Raw genomic sequence first — 13,512 nt, 5'->3', positions numbered from 1 at the left:
GTTAATTATTTCTCTATGAGTTATAGCACCAATAAACATGGAGGACACATTCTGAGTAATATGTTTATTTAGGTCGTTATTATTTCTTGACTCTGGAATTTCTTTTGCTAAATTAAAGCCAACATTTACAAAGAAATCATTAAATTCATTTGCAATGTCTTTAGTTTTATCAAACACAATATCTTTATCTTTTTTAAAATAATCTGGATAATTCTTATTTTTTGAGCCCTTTTTGATTATACTGTTTAATATCCTCCATGTTTCTTGTGTGTTACTTCTACTTTGCTCCAATAATTTGTGGTAATATTCTTTCTTACTTGTTCTTATAATATTTACTAATCTATTTTTATATAACTTGTACTTTATTTCAGCATCTTTTGTCCTCTGTTTTATGAATCTCTTATATAGATTATTTTTCTTTTTACATGCATCTTCTATCCCCTTTGTGATCCATGGCTTATTTGATCTGTGATGCTTTCTAGTGATCTTCATTAAAGGACAATGTTTTTCATATAGTGAAATTACAGTTGATAAGAATGCATCATATGCACTATTTGAATCTTCATTTGCAAAAACCTCGTTCCAATTGTGTTCCTTTAAGTCCACCTGGAGGGCAGCAATGGCTCTTGTTGTTCTATGTCGTATCATATCAAATATTTGATTCTTTTGTTTCGTTTTAATCCCAAAATAATTTTGAAAAATTGCAAAAACAGGAAGATGATCGCTTATATCAGTTATAAGAAGTCCACCTACTATTTCATGGTCAATTTTATTTGTGAATATATTATCTATCAATGTAGCTGTATCAATTGTTATTCTACTTGGTTTTATAATTACAGGGAAAAGGGAGTTACTATACATTGTATTTATGAAATCTGTTGTTTTCTGATGTCCATTTGGGTTTAGCAAATCTATATTAAAATCACCACAAATTATTTGCACTTTTTTATCATTTAGGTTGCTAAACATAGCAGCAAGTTTTTCATTGAATATCTCAAGGCATGAACCTGGTGTCCTATAGATGCAACTTATAATTATATTGTTAGCTTTTTCAACATGAATTTCAATAGTGACACATTCCAATACGTTATCTATGGTGCTTGACATACATTCAATCAGACTACATTTCAAAACTTTATCTACAGTACATATAAAGCAACACCGCCTCCTTTTTTATTCACCCTGTTCATTGTAAATAATTCGTATCCTTCCAGTCCCATTTCACTAACTTTCTCATTATCGAGCCATGTTTCTGATATTGCAATTATATTAAACTTTTTTAACTTACTTAAACATTCTGTAATTTTAGAAAATTTTTTATACAGGCTTCTACTATTGAAATGTATGACCGACAATGCATTTGCCATTTTAATATTCACATTGAATTGGTCATCTGTATAGTACTCACAAGTATTATTGGTGTTATTGTAGAAGTGGGTATCTGGGTCAATGTTACTTTCAGGGTCATGCATGTTGTGCTCTGCATAGTTAAACGTTTTGAAGTTCGTTTTCTCAGTGTGTGTGGCAAAATAACCACCTTGACAGTCCTTTTCATAATCAAAGTCTTCCTCTTCAATATCTCTGAATGGAAACCTATAATCTGTGTCCAAACTTGTCATTTATGTGTTTTTGTTTTTGTTGTTTCCATTGTTTTTGAGCCATAAGGCCAGAAACACTTTCCATACCCATTGTTCATTATCCAATCGTCACTTTTCCAATAGATTCCATAGCAGATTCCTGATTATTTATATTGCTCTAAGTCTTTGAGTTCTTTTATCATCACAACTTTCGCTTCTTCGGGATTGCCATTTAGTCTTATCATTACTTTGCAGTTCCTCGTCCATGTCGCTTGTATCTTATTTTGTTTTCTCAGGCTGCATGCCTGTCTTGCAATTTCAGAAGTCTTTTTCGTTAAATGTTCATTTAAATACACACCAAGTAGCGAAATAAAGAAAAAAAATGGCAACAGCACCATAGAAAAGTGGACCAGTGGCAGACGTATGCTTTCTTGCTTTGGTATATACAGGGGTGTGTACTGAGCCCTCTCCTGTACTCACTCTACACCTACGACTGCACAGCCACTAACAACTCCAACATCATTGTGAAGTTTGCGGACGACACTACAGTGGTGGGTCTTATCACCAATGGTGATGAGACGGCCTACAGGGAGGAGGTCAGCGCCCTGACCCACTGGTGTCAAGACAACCATCTCACCCTCAACGTCGCAAAGACAAAGGAGTTGATAGTGGACTTTCGGAGGTGCAGAGAAGTACACACCCCCATCACCATCAACGGCGCTGCTGTGGAGAGAGTGAGCAGCTTCCGGTTCCTTGGCGTACATCTGGCTGAGGATCTTACGTGGTCAGTACACACAAACAAAACAGTGAAGAAGGCGCAGCAGCGCCTCTTCTTTCTCAGGAGACTGAAAAGATTTGGCATGAGCCCCCGCATCCTCAGGACCTTCTATCACTGTGCCATTGAGAGCATCCTCACTGGATGCATCACCACCTGGTATGGCAACAGCACCGCCTACAACTGCAAAGCTCTCCAGCGAGTAGTGCGGTGCTCTGAACGGATAATTGGAGGTGAGCTTCCCTCCCTCCAAGACATCTACAGGAAGCGGTGCCTGAGGAAAGCAGGGAGGATCATCAAGGACTCCAGTCACCCCAGCCATAAACTGTTCAGACTACTTCCATCAGGAAGGAGGTTCTGCAGCATCCGGTCCCGAACCAGCAGACTGAGAGGCAGCTTCTTCCACCAGGCCATCAGACTGCTGAACACTTTATAGACACCTCAGCTTCACTACTGGAACTTCAACTTCAACATTATGCACTCCATACTGTACAGTAATGCCACTGTTTTGCACATGTCTCAACTCTGTATATTTTTATATATTTTATTTTATTGTTTACTCTATTTAATTTGTAAAATATGTGTACACACACACACACACACACGTAGAAAAATATTTAGTATACACATCCAGAAATGCATATACTATTATATATTGTACATATATTTATTAGTTTCAGATTTAGCCATTCTTGTATTTTGCTTGTTTACGTTGTTGTATTTTGCACAACTCTGTTGCTTGTGAAGCTCACACACAAGAATTTCACTCACATGTACTGTACCAATGTACCTGCACATGTGATGTGACAATAAAAGTGATTTGATTTGATTTGATATATTGTCTTTTAAAGCTGTTCTGCTCTATGCAGATTATCCCAAGCAAAAGAGGCTTTCATTTGTGTGTGGAAACAACAGAAATTCTGTAGTCCCCTAAAGCTGATGGCTTGCATGTTTCACTAACATAGTCACCAAAAAAAAAAAAGGAAAAAAAAATGTTGTCATTAGTCACAATTTACAAATGTGTGTGCGTGTATAGGGACAGAGACATGGAGTGTGGGTATATCTGTCCACAACTGTGCGACACTAGCCGGTCCATGTCAAACTCTCCACCCATCCAATACCCACACATCTGTGTGCAAAACACACATGCACATACGTCCAAGAAAGGGTCATTTTTCACTGGGTAATTGGCGGCGAGGCACATTGCCCTTGGGATTCGATAATTCATAACCTCCTCCCATCCGATATTGGATAGCTAGTAGAAATGGGCTGAGACAAGGGGTGGTGTGCACAGCGCAGAGAGGAGGGGGTGGCTGCATCATTAGAGAGGAGAGGTAATGGCTCTTATTGATTCTGCCCCACCGGGCTCCCTCACCATTTCATGTTTAAAACAACACTGATCCTCATTACCCAGGCAGCCACCAATGCCCTGATAAAGAAGAGAGAAAAGACACAGTGAAACACGATGAGGAGAGAGTGAGGAGAGGAAAAGGAGGATGGCAGGAGAGGAGGGGTAAAAGAAAGCATTAGAGAAGATGAGAGTGGAGAGGGAGGAAAGGAGAGAGGCGGAAAAGGAAAAAAATAATCAGGAGAAAGGATGAAAGTGAGTGCACAGCTTGTGTTTTGCTGTCTTAATGCCTCACTTTGAGTGGTATAAGTAATTACTGTCACCCTTTAATGCGTGTAATGCATTATTACTTGTTCAAATCTCCCTTTCCCCTCATCCTCCACCCCCTGTAGTGTGTAATAAGACTAAAGAATTGACTCAAAGCAGACTGCTTGGATCTGTCTAATAATTCTCTGTGCTATTATCCTCTCTTTGCTGCTAACACACAGCGCTCTCTGTGTGTTTGGCCACCGGCAAACATTATCATTACTGCAACTGTGGTATAAGACCAGCTCTAATGTCTTCTTTCTCCCTCTCTCTTTACTCTCTCCTTGACTCTTTCCAAATTTGAGGTTTTATTATAAGAAGGTAATTTGCCTGATCAAATTGCTTCAAACTAACAACTGGAGAATCAAATATTTTATTATTTTCCAAGTCTGTATTTGCTGCTGAAGAACTTATTTTTTTTTTTAAGTCTGGCCATAAATCGAGTCAATTGGCAGTTCTAATTGTCTGAAATGTTGTTTTGTTTTGTGTTTTGCTGGGACAGAGGTAAGTTAAACCCGTCATTAAATTTCAATTCTTTTTCAAATGCCATCTGGGTCAAGAATCAACATCTATTCATTTATTTATTCTCTTCTGCTTATATAATTCAGGGTCGCAGGGGAGCGATATATATATATGGCAAAAAATTATATTTTGCATGGCTGAAGTAGAGCTTCAACATGCAACAAGAAGAAATAGGTGTGAGACAAAAAACATTTGAGCATGCAATCTATTGAAAACAACACTTAAATTGAAACATACTGTTTTACACCTGATCAAAAGTTTAGGACCACACCTCCAAAAAAACCCTGTAAAACCCCCCAAAACAGAAATCAAAGTTCTGAACATGAACTCAGTAATGAGTAGCTCCACCGTTATTGTTGATCACTTCAAAAAAATTGTTGCGGCATGCTTGATGCAGGAGTTTTCATGATGAGAGTAGGAACATTTCTCCAAGTGGTGAAGACAGCCGCACGAAGGGCGGATAGTTGTCCATTTTTGTAAATTTCCCTTGCCATCCATCAATAAAAGGTTCTCAATTGGATTTAGATCAGGGGAACATGCAGGATGGTCCAAAAGAGTGATGTTATTCTCCTGGAAGAAGTCCCTTGTCCCCTTTAATTACATAGGACATCCAAGGAAGAGTCTCCAGAATTAGACGCCTACTGGCTAAAGAAGCTGACTGCACTCCACAAACGTCTGGCAGCACAGATGAACCAGCTGCTAGTCGATGAGAGACACCCGGAATGGCTAACCATAGGATGGACAGTCCTCAACGACCCCCAGAAGGGACCGGTCCCATCCAACTACAAGCCAATAACCTGCCTCAGTACCACATGGAAGCTCCTGTCAGGCATCATAGCAGCTAAGATGAACACACACGAGGCTCAATACATGAGTGGAGCTAAGAAAAGAATGGGCTACTACACTACTACTACTACTACTGATAGACCGAGCAGTCGACCTAGACCGCAAGACTAGGCTGACCAACCTCTGCATTGCCTGGATAGACTACAAGAAGGCCCATGACTCGATGCCCCACACCTGGATCCTGGAATGCCTAGAACTATAGAAGATCAGCAGGACCCTAAGAGCTTTCATCAGAAACTCAAGAGGGACGTGACAAACAACACTAGAGGCCAACTTCAAGCCTACAGCACACGTCACCATCATGTGCGGGATCTACCAAGGAGATGCTTAGTATTTAGTATTTATTTAGTATTTATTTATTTATTGTCATTGTCAAGAACAATGAAATTGCGTTTGGGGCTTCCATACAACCCAAAAAAAAAGAAGAAAATAATAAATACCCCTTAAAACCCAAGTGTACATATTTAACCCAGTGTGACTCCAATGCAATAAGACAATCCTTAGCAATAATGTTCGTAGAAATTCAGACAAAGACCTGAGAAACATGACAAAATACAACAATGCAACCCATTCAATATTATTGTACTGTGAGATATGATATCAGATATGGTAGTTATCTATTTAAGAAAGAGGGGGGGGGGGGGCAGGAGGGGGAAGAGAATAAAGATATGATGCACCAATGCAGACCAGTTCATTGCTATTAAGAAGTTGGATATGGTTATTGTCCGTGAGAGGGGGGCAGAGAGTTCAGGAGCCTCACAGCCTGTGGATACAGGCTGTTGGCCAGTCTGGATGTTCTGGCCTGTATAGACCTGTACCTTCTCCCTGAGGGCAGCAGATGGAAAAGGTGGCGCGCAGGGTGATGTTGGTCCCGCAGGATACTGTGCACCCTCCTCAGACAGCGAGTGGGGAAGATATTACTGATCTCTGGCAGACTTGTTCCAATAATTCTGCCAGCTTCTTTCACCACCCACTGGAGTGCTTGCTGCTCGGCCTTGGTGCAGCTGGGGAACCACACTAGAAATCCATACGTCAGAACGCTGCTGATGGCACAGTTGTAGAAGTTCAACATCAGAGATCTGGGAATGTGTGCGCTCAGCAGTCTCCTCAGGTAGTAGAGGCGCTGTTGGGCCTTCCGTACAACTGAGGTGATATGGTTGCCCCAGGACAGGTCCTCGGTCACAGTTACCCCCAAGAATTTAAAACTGCTCACCCTCTCCACCGCCTCACTGCCAATGAAGAGAGGCAGATGGTTGTTATGACCCCTCTTCCGGAAATCTACAATGATCTCCTTGGTCTTTTTGGTGTTTAAGACCAAGTTATTGTCGTGGCACCATGACTCTAGTTGTTGCACCTCTGTCCTATAGTTTGTCTCATCATTGTTGGATATAAGTCCGAGCACTGTAGTGTCATCTGCAAACTTAACAATGAGATTGGACGCGCAGGAGGAAATACAGTCATGGGTGAAGAGAGTGTATAGCAGAGGGCTCAGAACACACCCCTGAGGGGCACCGGTGTTGACCACAAGGGTGGAAGAGGTGTTCTTACCCACTCTGACACTCTGTCTACGGTTAGTGAGGAAGTCCACAATCCAGTTGCACGGAGAGGAGTTAAGTCCCAGTTGGTGGAGTTTGGGACGGAGTTTGTATGGCCGGATGGTATTAAAAGCCGAGCTGTAGTCTACAAAGAGGAGCCGTGCATAGGTGTTCCTGTGTTCCAAGTGCTTCAGTAATGTGTGCAGCACTGTGGCGATCGCATCCTCGGTTGACCGGTTCTCCCTGTATGCAAACTGGTGCGAGTCCAGGGATGGTGGAAAAGCAGCTCTGATGTGTTTAATGACCAGTCTCTCCAGGCATTTGGCGGGAATGGGGGTGAGTGCCACAGGTCTGAAATCGTTCAGACATGTGACATTTGACTGTTTTGGGATGGGAACGATGGTTGCTGCTTTGAAACAGGATGGTACCAGTGAACAGGACAACGAGGTGTTATATATAGAGGTGAAGACGTCCGCCAGGTCCGCAGCACAGTCTTTTAGCACCCGGCCCAGCACTCCATCCAGCCCGGCCGCCTTCCTGGTGTTAATGCTCCGGAACACACGCCTCAGCTCATGAGTGCTCAGGACCGGAGCAGGGTCGGTTGAGGGGAGAGGGGACAGGACAGGGTCGGTGTTCTCCCTGTCAAAACGGGCATAAAAGAGATTTAGATCCTCAGCCAGAGTAGAACTGTCGGCTGAGGGTGATGGTGTTCTTCTTTTGTAGTCCGTGATAGCCCTGATGCCCTCCCAGACCTGCCTTGGGTTTGTGTTGTTCTCAAACCTGGCCTCGATACGCCTCCTGCCTCCTCCATGCTTTGTCCCCACTGCTGTTCTGCATAGGCCTGAACACCCTTATCATTAACGAGATTGGCTACGGATACCGACTACGGAACGGAGCAGTTGTCAGCCACCTCCTCTACATGGATGACATCAAGCTGTATGCCAAGAGTGAATGAGACATTGTTTCACTGATCCACACCACCAGGACATACAGTAATGACATGTATATTTGTATGTATGTATGTGTGTGGGTGTGTGTTCCTCTTTACCTCTTACCTCAAGCTTAAAAATAGCTGAGCAGAGGTGTACAGCATGAGCAAAAGTGTTAGGTACTTGCAACTTGCATAAGATTCCAACTGTGTGTGAGATGGGTATGACAAATTGCTATCACGTTCTTAATATTATACCTACTGTGGATATTTGTAATAGTATGTAACATCTACTTTTGAAATTAGCATGGTTGAATCACCGTTGTTGCCGTTATTGTAGAATCAAAACTGGAACATTTTGACTTATACGAATTTATTCACTAGACCTGCCAGAGATATGAATTTAGTCGAAGGCTTATTATCCTCACCTGACAAACAGTCACCACCAACAACTTTAATTTTTAATATATTTTTTACAATAAAAAACAGACAGCAGTTCTGAAACTGTGTGATAGCGTCTGTTGGTTGGGCATTGAGCAACTGTAGGTGGGGTGTGGAACCTCAGGGGAAAAATAAAAAGTGATACTGAGTTGAATGAGTATGATTTATTTATAGAAAACCAGGAGTTTGCTGATGCTATCATGTTGATCTTTTTTGGTTTAAAAAAAACCCCAAAACTTTGATGCTTTTTTTATTGTTTGTGATTGGAAGAAAATGTGAAGTGAGGCATAACTGAAAAAGTCTGAGAACTGCTTTAACCCCAGTAAACTTACTATTTTGCTCTTCTCCTTCTCTTGTGCTGCTAACATGCACTGTTACTTTCAGTTCATCTGGATTAACAATTAGATGCAGACAAAAACTAAATAAAGAGATGAAAGTTATCAGGCGAAGGTCCCAAAGGAAAGTTGCTTGTATCAACTGAACACTACACACATGGATTTTGCCAGATTAATTTTAGGTGAAGCTGCCTTCATATAAAGTTTGACAACTAATTAAAAGTGACAAATTGCAATGCATGACTGTTTATTTCATGCTATATGTATATAAATCTTGTATGCGCTCCAAAATAATCATGTTACTATATCTTTTATTCAGTCATGAATTACACAATTTATTGTAGTGAAGGTCAAATGATTTCAGTGGCTGTAAGCATGGATTTGTCAGCACTTTTCAAGATGAATGCATCCTTAGTGCATTAATACACCGAAGCATGTACCATACTCAAGAGTATTTTTCAGGTTTTATCTTACATTTTACTAACTCATTGGCCTAAATAATGATTACTGTGAGCATCCTTTATTTTTGCACATCCATTACTCTGTGCGTTTTACAATCCGTGATATTGACTACTGCTACACAGAGACTTTCCTTCATCGGAAAACAATCCAGTAGATGGTAACTGCAGGTTGGTATCATAACCTTGTTGCATTTTCAAGTAAAGCAACTTCCAGTGTGGCAGTATGAATACTGACAACAACCACGAGTAATAAGAAAACCTGACTGAACACGGAGCTTGCCCTCTCTTGGTTGTTCTATGTGCATGCTACACTGGTAAACATATTGGACAGACACATACTGATCAACCAACAAACATGATCAGAACTACCAGTTTATGTCACCACTTGTTAAAAAAGCTCTCACTGTGGGCTGAAAAATTGTTTTGAAGTTTGTTAAAGTTACAGTCAAACAGCAGGTTTGCAGCTAATTTCCCCCCATATACAGAAAGCAGCCACATACATAGCATGCTAAAGGCAGAGAGGAAGAGAACTTGTAAGCATCCACTTTCCATGAACGGACATTTAAATTTATGCCTGTAGATTCGGACTTAATATGAAGGATCATGCCAGTGTTATATCATTGGAGAAGAGCTCTCCTTTACAAAAGAACAAAAATATGAAGGAAAGAGACAACACCTCACAGCAAGTTACTGATGTGTACTGCAGCACAGGTCACTCTTTTATAGTGCTTTTTGGCTTATTCATTAAAAAGTTAACTATGCAAAGGCAAGTATTTCACAATGAACTCAATTTTACTCTAATCCTATTTAGCAGAATTAGCTTCATATAAAATATAAATCAACTCATAAGTGTGATTTAGCTACAGTGAATTAGCTCCAGCTGTGGTGTACAATTTAATGATTAAAGATGTGTTTGAAGTATATAATGGAAAACATTTGTACTTTTACTACAGTAAAAATCTGTTTTTACAAAATTTACTGCAGTATTACTACTTTTATATAAGAATCAAAATTTGATCAGAGCATTTGTTCAGTGTTTATTGAAACAGTGAACAATCATTTTACTAATAATTACAGATCTAAGCACCAACCAGAAACAGCACTTTAATGTTGTTCTCTTTGTGAACACTATTAAGATTTGTAAATAAACAAATACATAAACTTATCAAACAAAAATGTAAAATAAAGAAGGAAAGAAAATTGTGCTAGGAATATTTGAGCAGTGACAACAGACAGCAGATAGATATGTGGTGTTTTCCTGTGGTTTGCAGTCTAGGGCAGGAACCAGAGTGATGTCAACAACCTTGACTATCTTATCAGACACTAGTTCAGATCAGACAAATGAGCTTCTTACCAAAGACAGCCTGCCACATCTTCTTCTCCTGTCCACTCCACAGCCTGCCGGTTTACAGAATCTGCCTTTGTACACAAACAGCAAAAAATAACAATTGATAGTTAGCTTACATTGCCTTCACGATGTAACTCAATTTAGCATTGTAACCTGCACTTAGAACTCAGTTTCCTGCAATCTGCAATCTACTGACATCTAGTGGTGAATATTTTCCACACTGTAACTTTAAGAAGAGTAGAAGAGTTTACCATTGGGCTGAAATTTCACTTAAAAAACTACGATTTAATTAAGCACTTTATAAATGCCTCCTGTCATAATCGAAACGTAAGATTTAGAGTCTTCTGGCATGCATTGCATCGGTAGGTGTGATGGCCAAACCCGTGGCCACACTCTAAAGTCAGTAACTCTTATATTTTCATTTCTTCATTTGAACACAGTAACACACTTTGGTTTCCAATCACTTTATTGATTGGTTTGGATACATTTGTTCTATTTGTAAGTGCGCACATTTAGTTTACTTATGTATTCATACCACTTCATTACTTTGATTTTTGACTAACCTTTGTCTTTTATTTCTTACCTGCCATCATCCCTGGGAGTTACTGGACAAAAAATGGTAACCAGGGTTTGAAACCATTAAATGCAAAGAGGGATAATTGGACCACACCACCACTTCCTGCTGAAGGGGGGAATGTGTGTTTTCTTTCATTTAAAAACAAAGTATTTGTATCTAATTAAATATTTGAGTTTAGGGTTTAATGGTTTTGATTTTCTTCTTTAGTGTTTAGTTTATTAAAAAACTAGATTGTACTGCATTGTGTTGTGATTTATGATTGTTGTTACCCCCTCATATGTCACAATGGTCTGATCAGCCATTATATATACCCTTGTATGTCATTTCATGTTTAGGTCAGTTGTGTTTGTTAAGTCAGTCAGTTTGTTCAGTCTTGTTTCTTTGACCTCTTTCATGAGCTCAACATTTATTACTTTTGTAAATCTAATTTTTGGGGTTTAAATAAATGGAAACCATATTTTTCTAATAATTCCTGGGACGACTCCTGTTTTTCAACTCGGTCCATCACAGTAGGCCACGGCCAAATAATTCAAACGCTTGAGCAAAATAAGACAGCTTATTCAGCTGGGCCCAGCACAGGACCAACTGGGCATACTGCACAATACAGTTGGCTATATCATGCGACCCACTTGGCAGCGCAACAGTTTTATTTTGAAGAATTTATAAAAATATTAAAAATAAAATTTCATAAGACACTTAAAATATAAGCATAATTTTTCAGTAACTACCATACACCTCTGTAAGTTTTAGCTGGTCCAGTATTCCACGACCAGGACAACAACCAGCCAGCCGCGCCTGAGTGACCGAGCCCCAGGCCGAGAGGCCGGGGGCACCCCACCTCCGAAGTGGCCCGAGCGAGCCCCAGGCTCCAGGCCCCGATACGCGGCCGCCAAGGAGTGAGCCGGTGTGTACCTGGACCCCCATCCCCGAACACAAAGAACCACCAACACACCGATATCTGAGGGCGTCTGCCACTGGCAGGGGGAGTGGTGGGGGGAGATAGGCCTCCATACCTTGGATGGCCTGAGATGTCCCCAGAGAGGTGGCGCCTGACACCCAACCTGACATATAGACACAGACATACAGGCACACACAGATACAAACATCCATTCCCACCCTCATGCTCTCATATGCACTTACTCCACACTCAACCAACGTGGAGACAGACATAAAGAGACGCTGTACACACGATCACACTCCCCAAGCGTACTCTACGAACCGGGTCTAGGTACCCTTGCTCCTGGAGGGGGAACTGCACCCAGACCCAGGTGGTGTTACCCTTTTCCCTGCGGTGGGGGGAGGCAGACCGCCCCGACTCCGCAGCAGCAGGAAGGCCCCACACTCCAGACCGCAGTCGGACAGCCAACTCCTCCTCCTAGCCCCCCCGCTCCAGCAGGTCGCAGAGAATGGGGGTGAGAGAAGACTCCAAACCTCCCTCCACCCGCTCATTGTAGTGTTGATGCATGTGTGTTCTAAGGTGCATTTAAAACCCAGGAGGGCATGGAGCTACCTGCCAGAGAGCAGCAGGTAAGCGCATGGTCCCTCCTGCTAGCCCTCAATGTCTACGTGTATTTAAAATTGAGAGGTGGGCAACGGTTGTGGAGCGGGAAGAGGGAGGCAGCTGGAGATGGGGAGGGAAGGAAGGGAGGGGCAAGTGACCCCTCCCTGGGGCCAGCTCCCCCGCTGACCCCAGTAGGCACCCCCATACTCCGCGACCCGCCAGGGAAAGGGGGCCCAGGCCCATCCAGACCGAGGCCCAGTGCAGTAGCGCCTCCCGGCCCCACAGAGCCCGGGACAGTCCACCCAACCCCACCACAGAGAAAACTGCACCCACCCCACCATCCACTCATCTTCCAGACTACATAAGACAATAAACACCCAGGCTGAGATCTTCCTCCACCTCTCCTGTATCTCCCCCTCCTGCAGAGGGAGCTCCTGAGGAGAGGAAAGCTCCTGCAAGATGTGACAATCTCCCCCACCAGTTGAAGAGCCCCCCAGGTGGCTCGATGCACCGGCGGCACCCTGCTCCAGGGCTGGGCCCCTATGCACCCACCCGCCCACAACCCCGGCAACACACCAACCAGGACCCAAGCCCCCGAGGCCCGGTCCGGGTCCCAGCCCAGAGACGGAGCGCCCCCAGAACCTCACGCTCATCCCGGACCCACCCAGAACATCCAGAACTTTGAGAAACGCAAGGTGAATCTCATCCACTCAAGGGGCCCTGCCACTGAGAGGCTGATAAACTCCTTCAGTGATGGGTAACTGCTAGTGATGGTAGTTCATCCCCACTCTGTCCATGCTCCCTGAGTCTGGTTCTGCCAGAGGATTCTTCCTGTTAAAACTGTGTTTTTCTTTCACACTGTTGCAAAAGCACTTGCTCATAGAGAGTTATATGATTGTTGGGGTTTTCTCTGTATTATTACAGGGTTTTACCTTGTGATTTAATGTAATTTGGCACTATGTAAATACAATTGAATTGAACTGAATAAAAATGAATTCTGAGCATTTAGTTC

At 42.2% G+C, this 13,512-nt stretch overlaps 1 protein-coding gene across 2 annotated transcripts in view; it reads right to left on the bottom strand.

The window, feature by feature from the left end:
* Positions 1–10,495, bottom strand: part of mdga1 (MAM domain containing glycosylphosphatidylinositol anchor 1) — a 217,687-nt gene extending 207,192 nt beyond the window's left edge. For both annotated transcript variants that reach the window (XM_080299800.1, XM_080299801.1), the window contains exon 1: positions 10,429–10,495. In XM_080299800.1, coding sequence (XP_080155926.1) covers positions 10,429–10,447 — 19 coding nt within the window. In that variant the 5' untranslated portion in view covers positions 10,448–10,495. The remainder of the gene's footprint in view (positions 1–10,428) is intronic.
* Positions 10,496–13,512: the final 3,017 nt, after the last annotated feature.

Source organism: Astatotilapia calliptera, chromosome 1 (genome assembly GCF_964374335.1).
Source record: "Astatotilapia calliptera chromosome 1, fAstCal68.1, whole genome shotgun sequence".
Taxonomy (NCBI): Eukaryota; Metazoa; Chordata; class Actinopteri; order Cichliformes; family Cichlidae; genus Astatotilapia; species Astatotilapia calliptera.
Note: the sequence above shows the minus strand (reverse complement) of the source record. Positions and strands in the feature narration are given on the sequence as shown.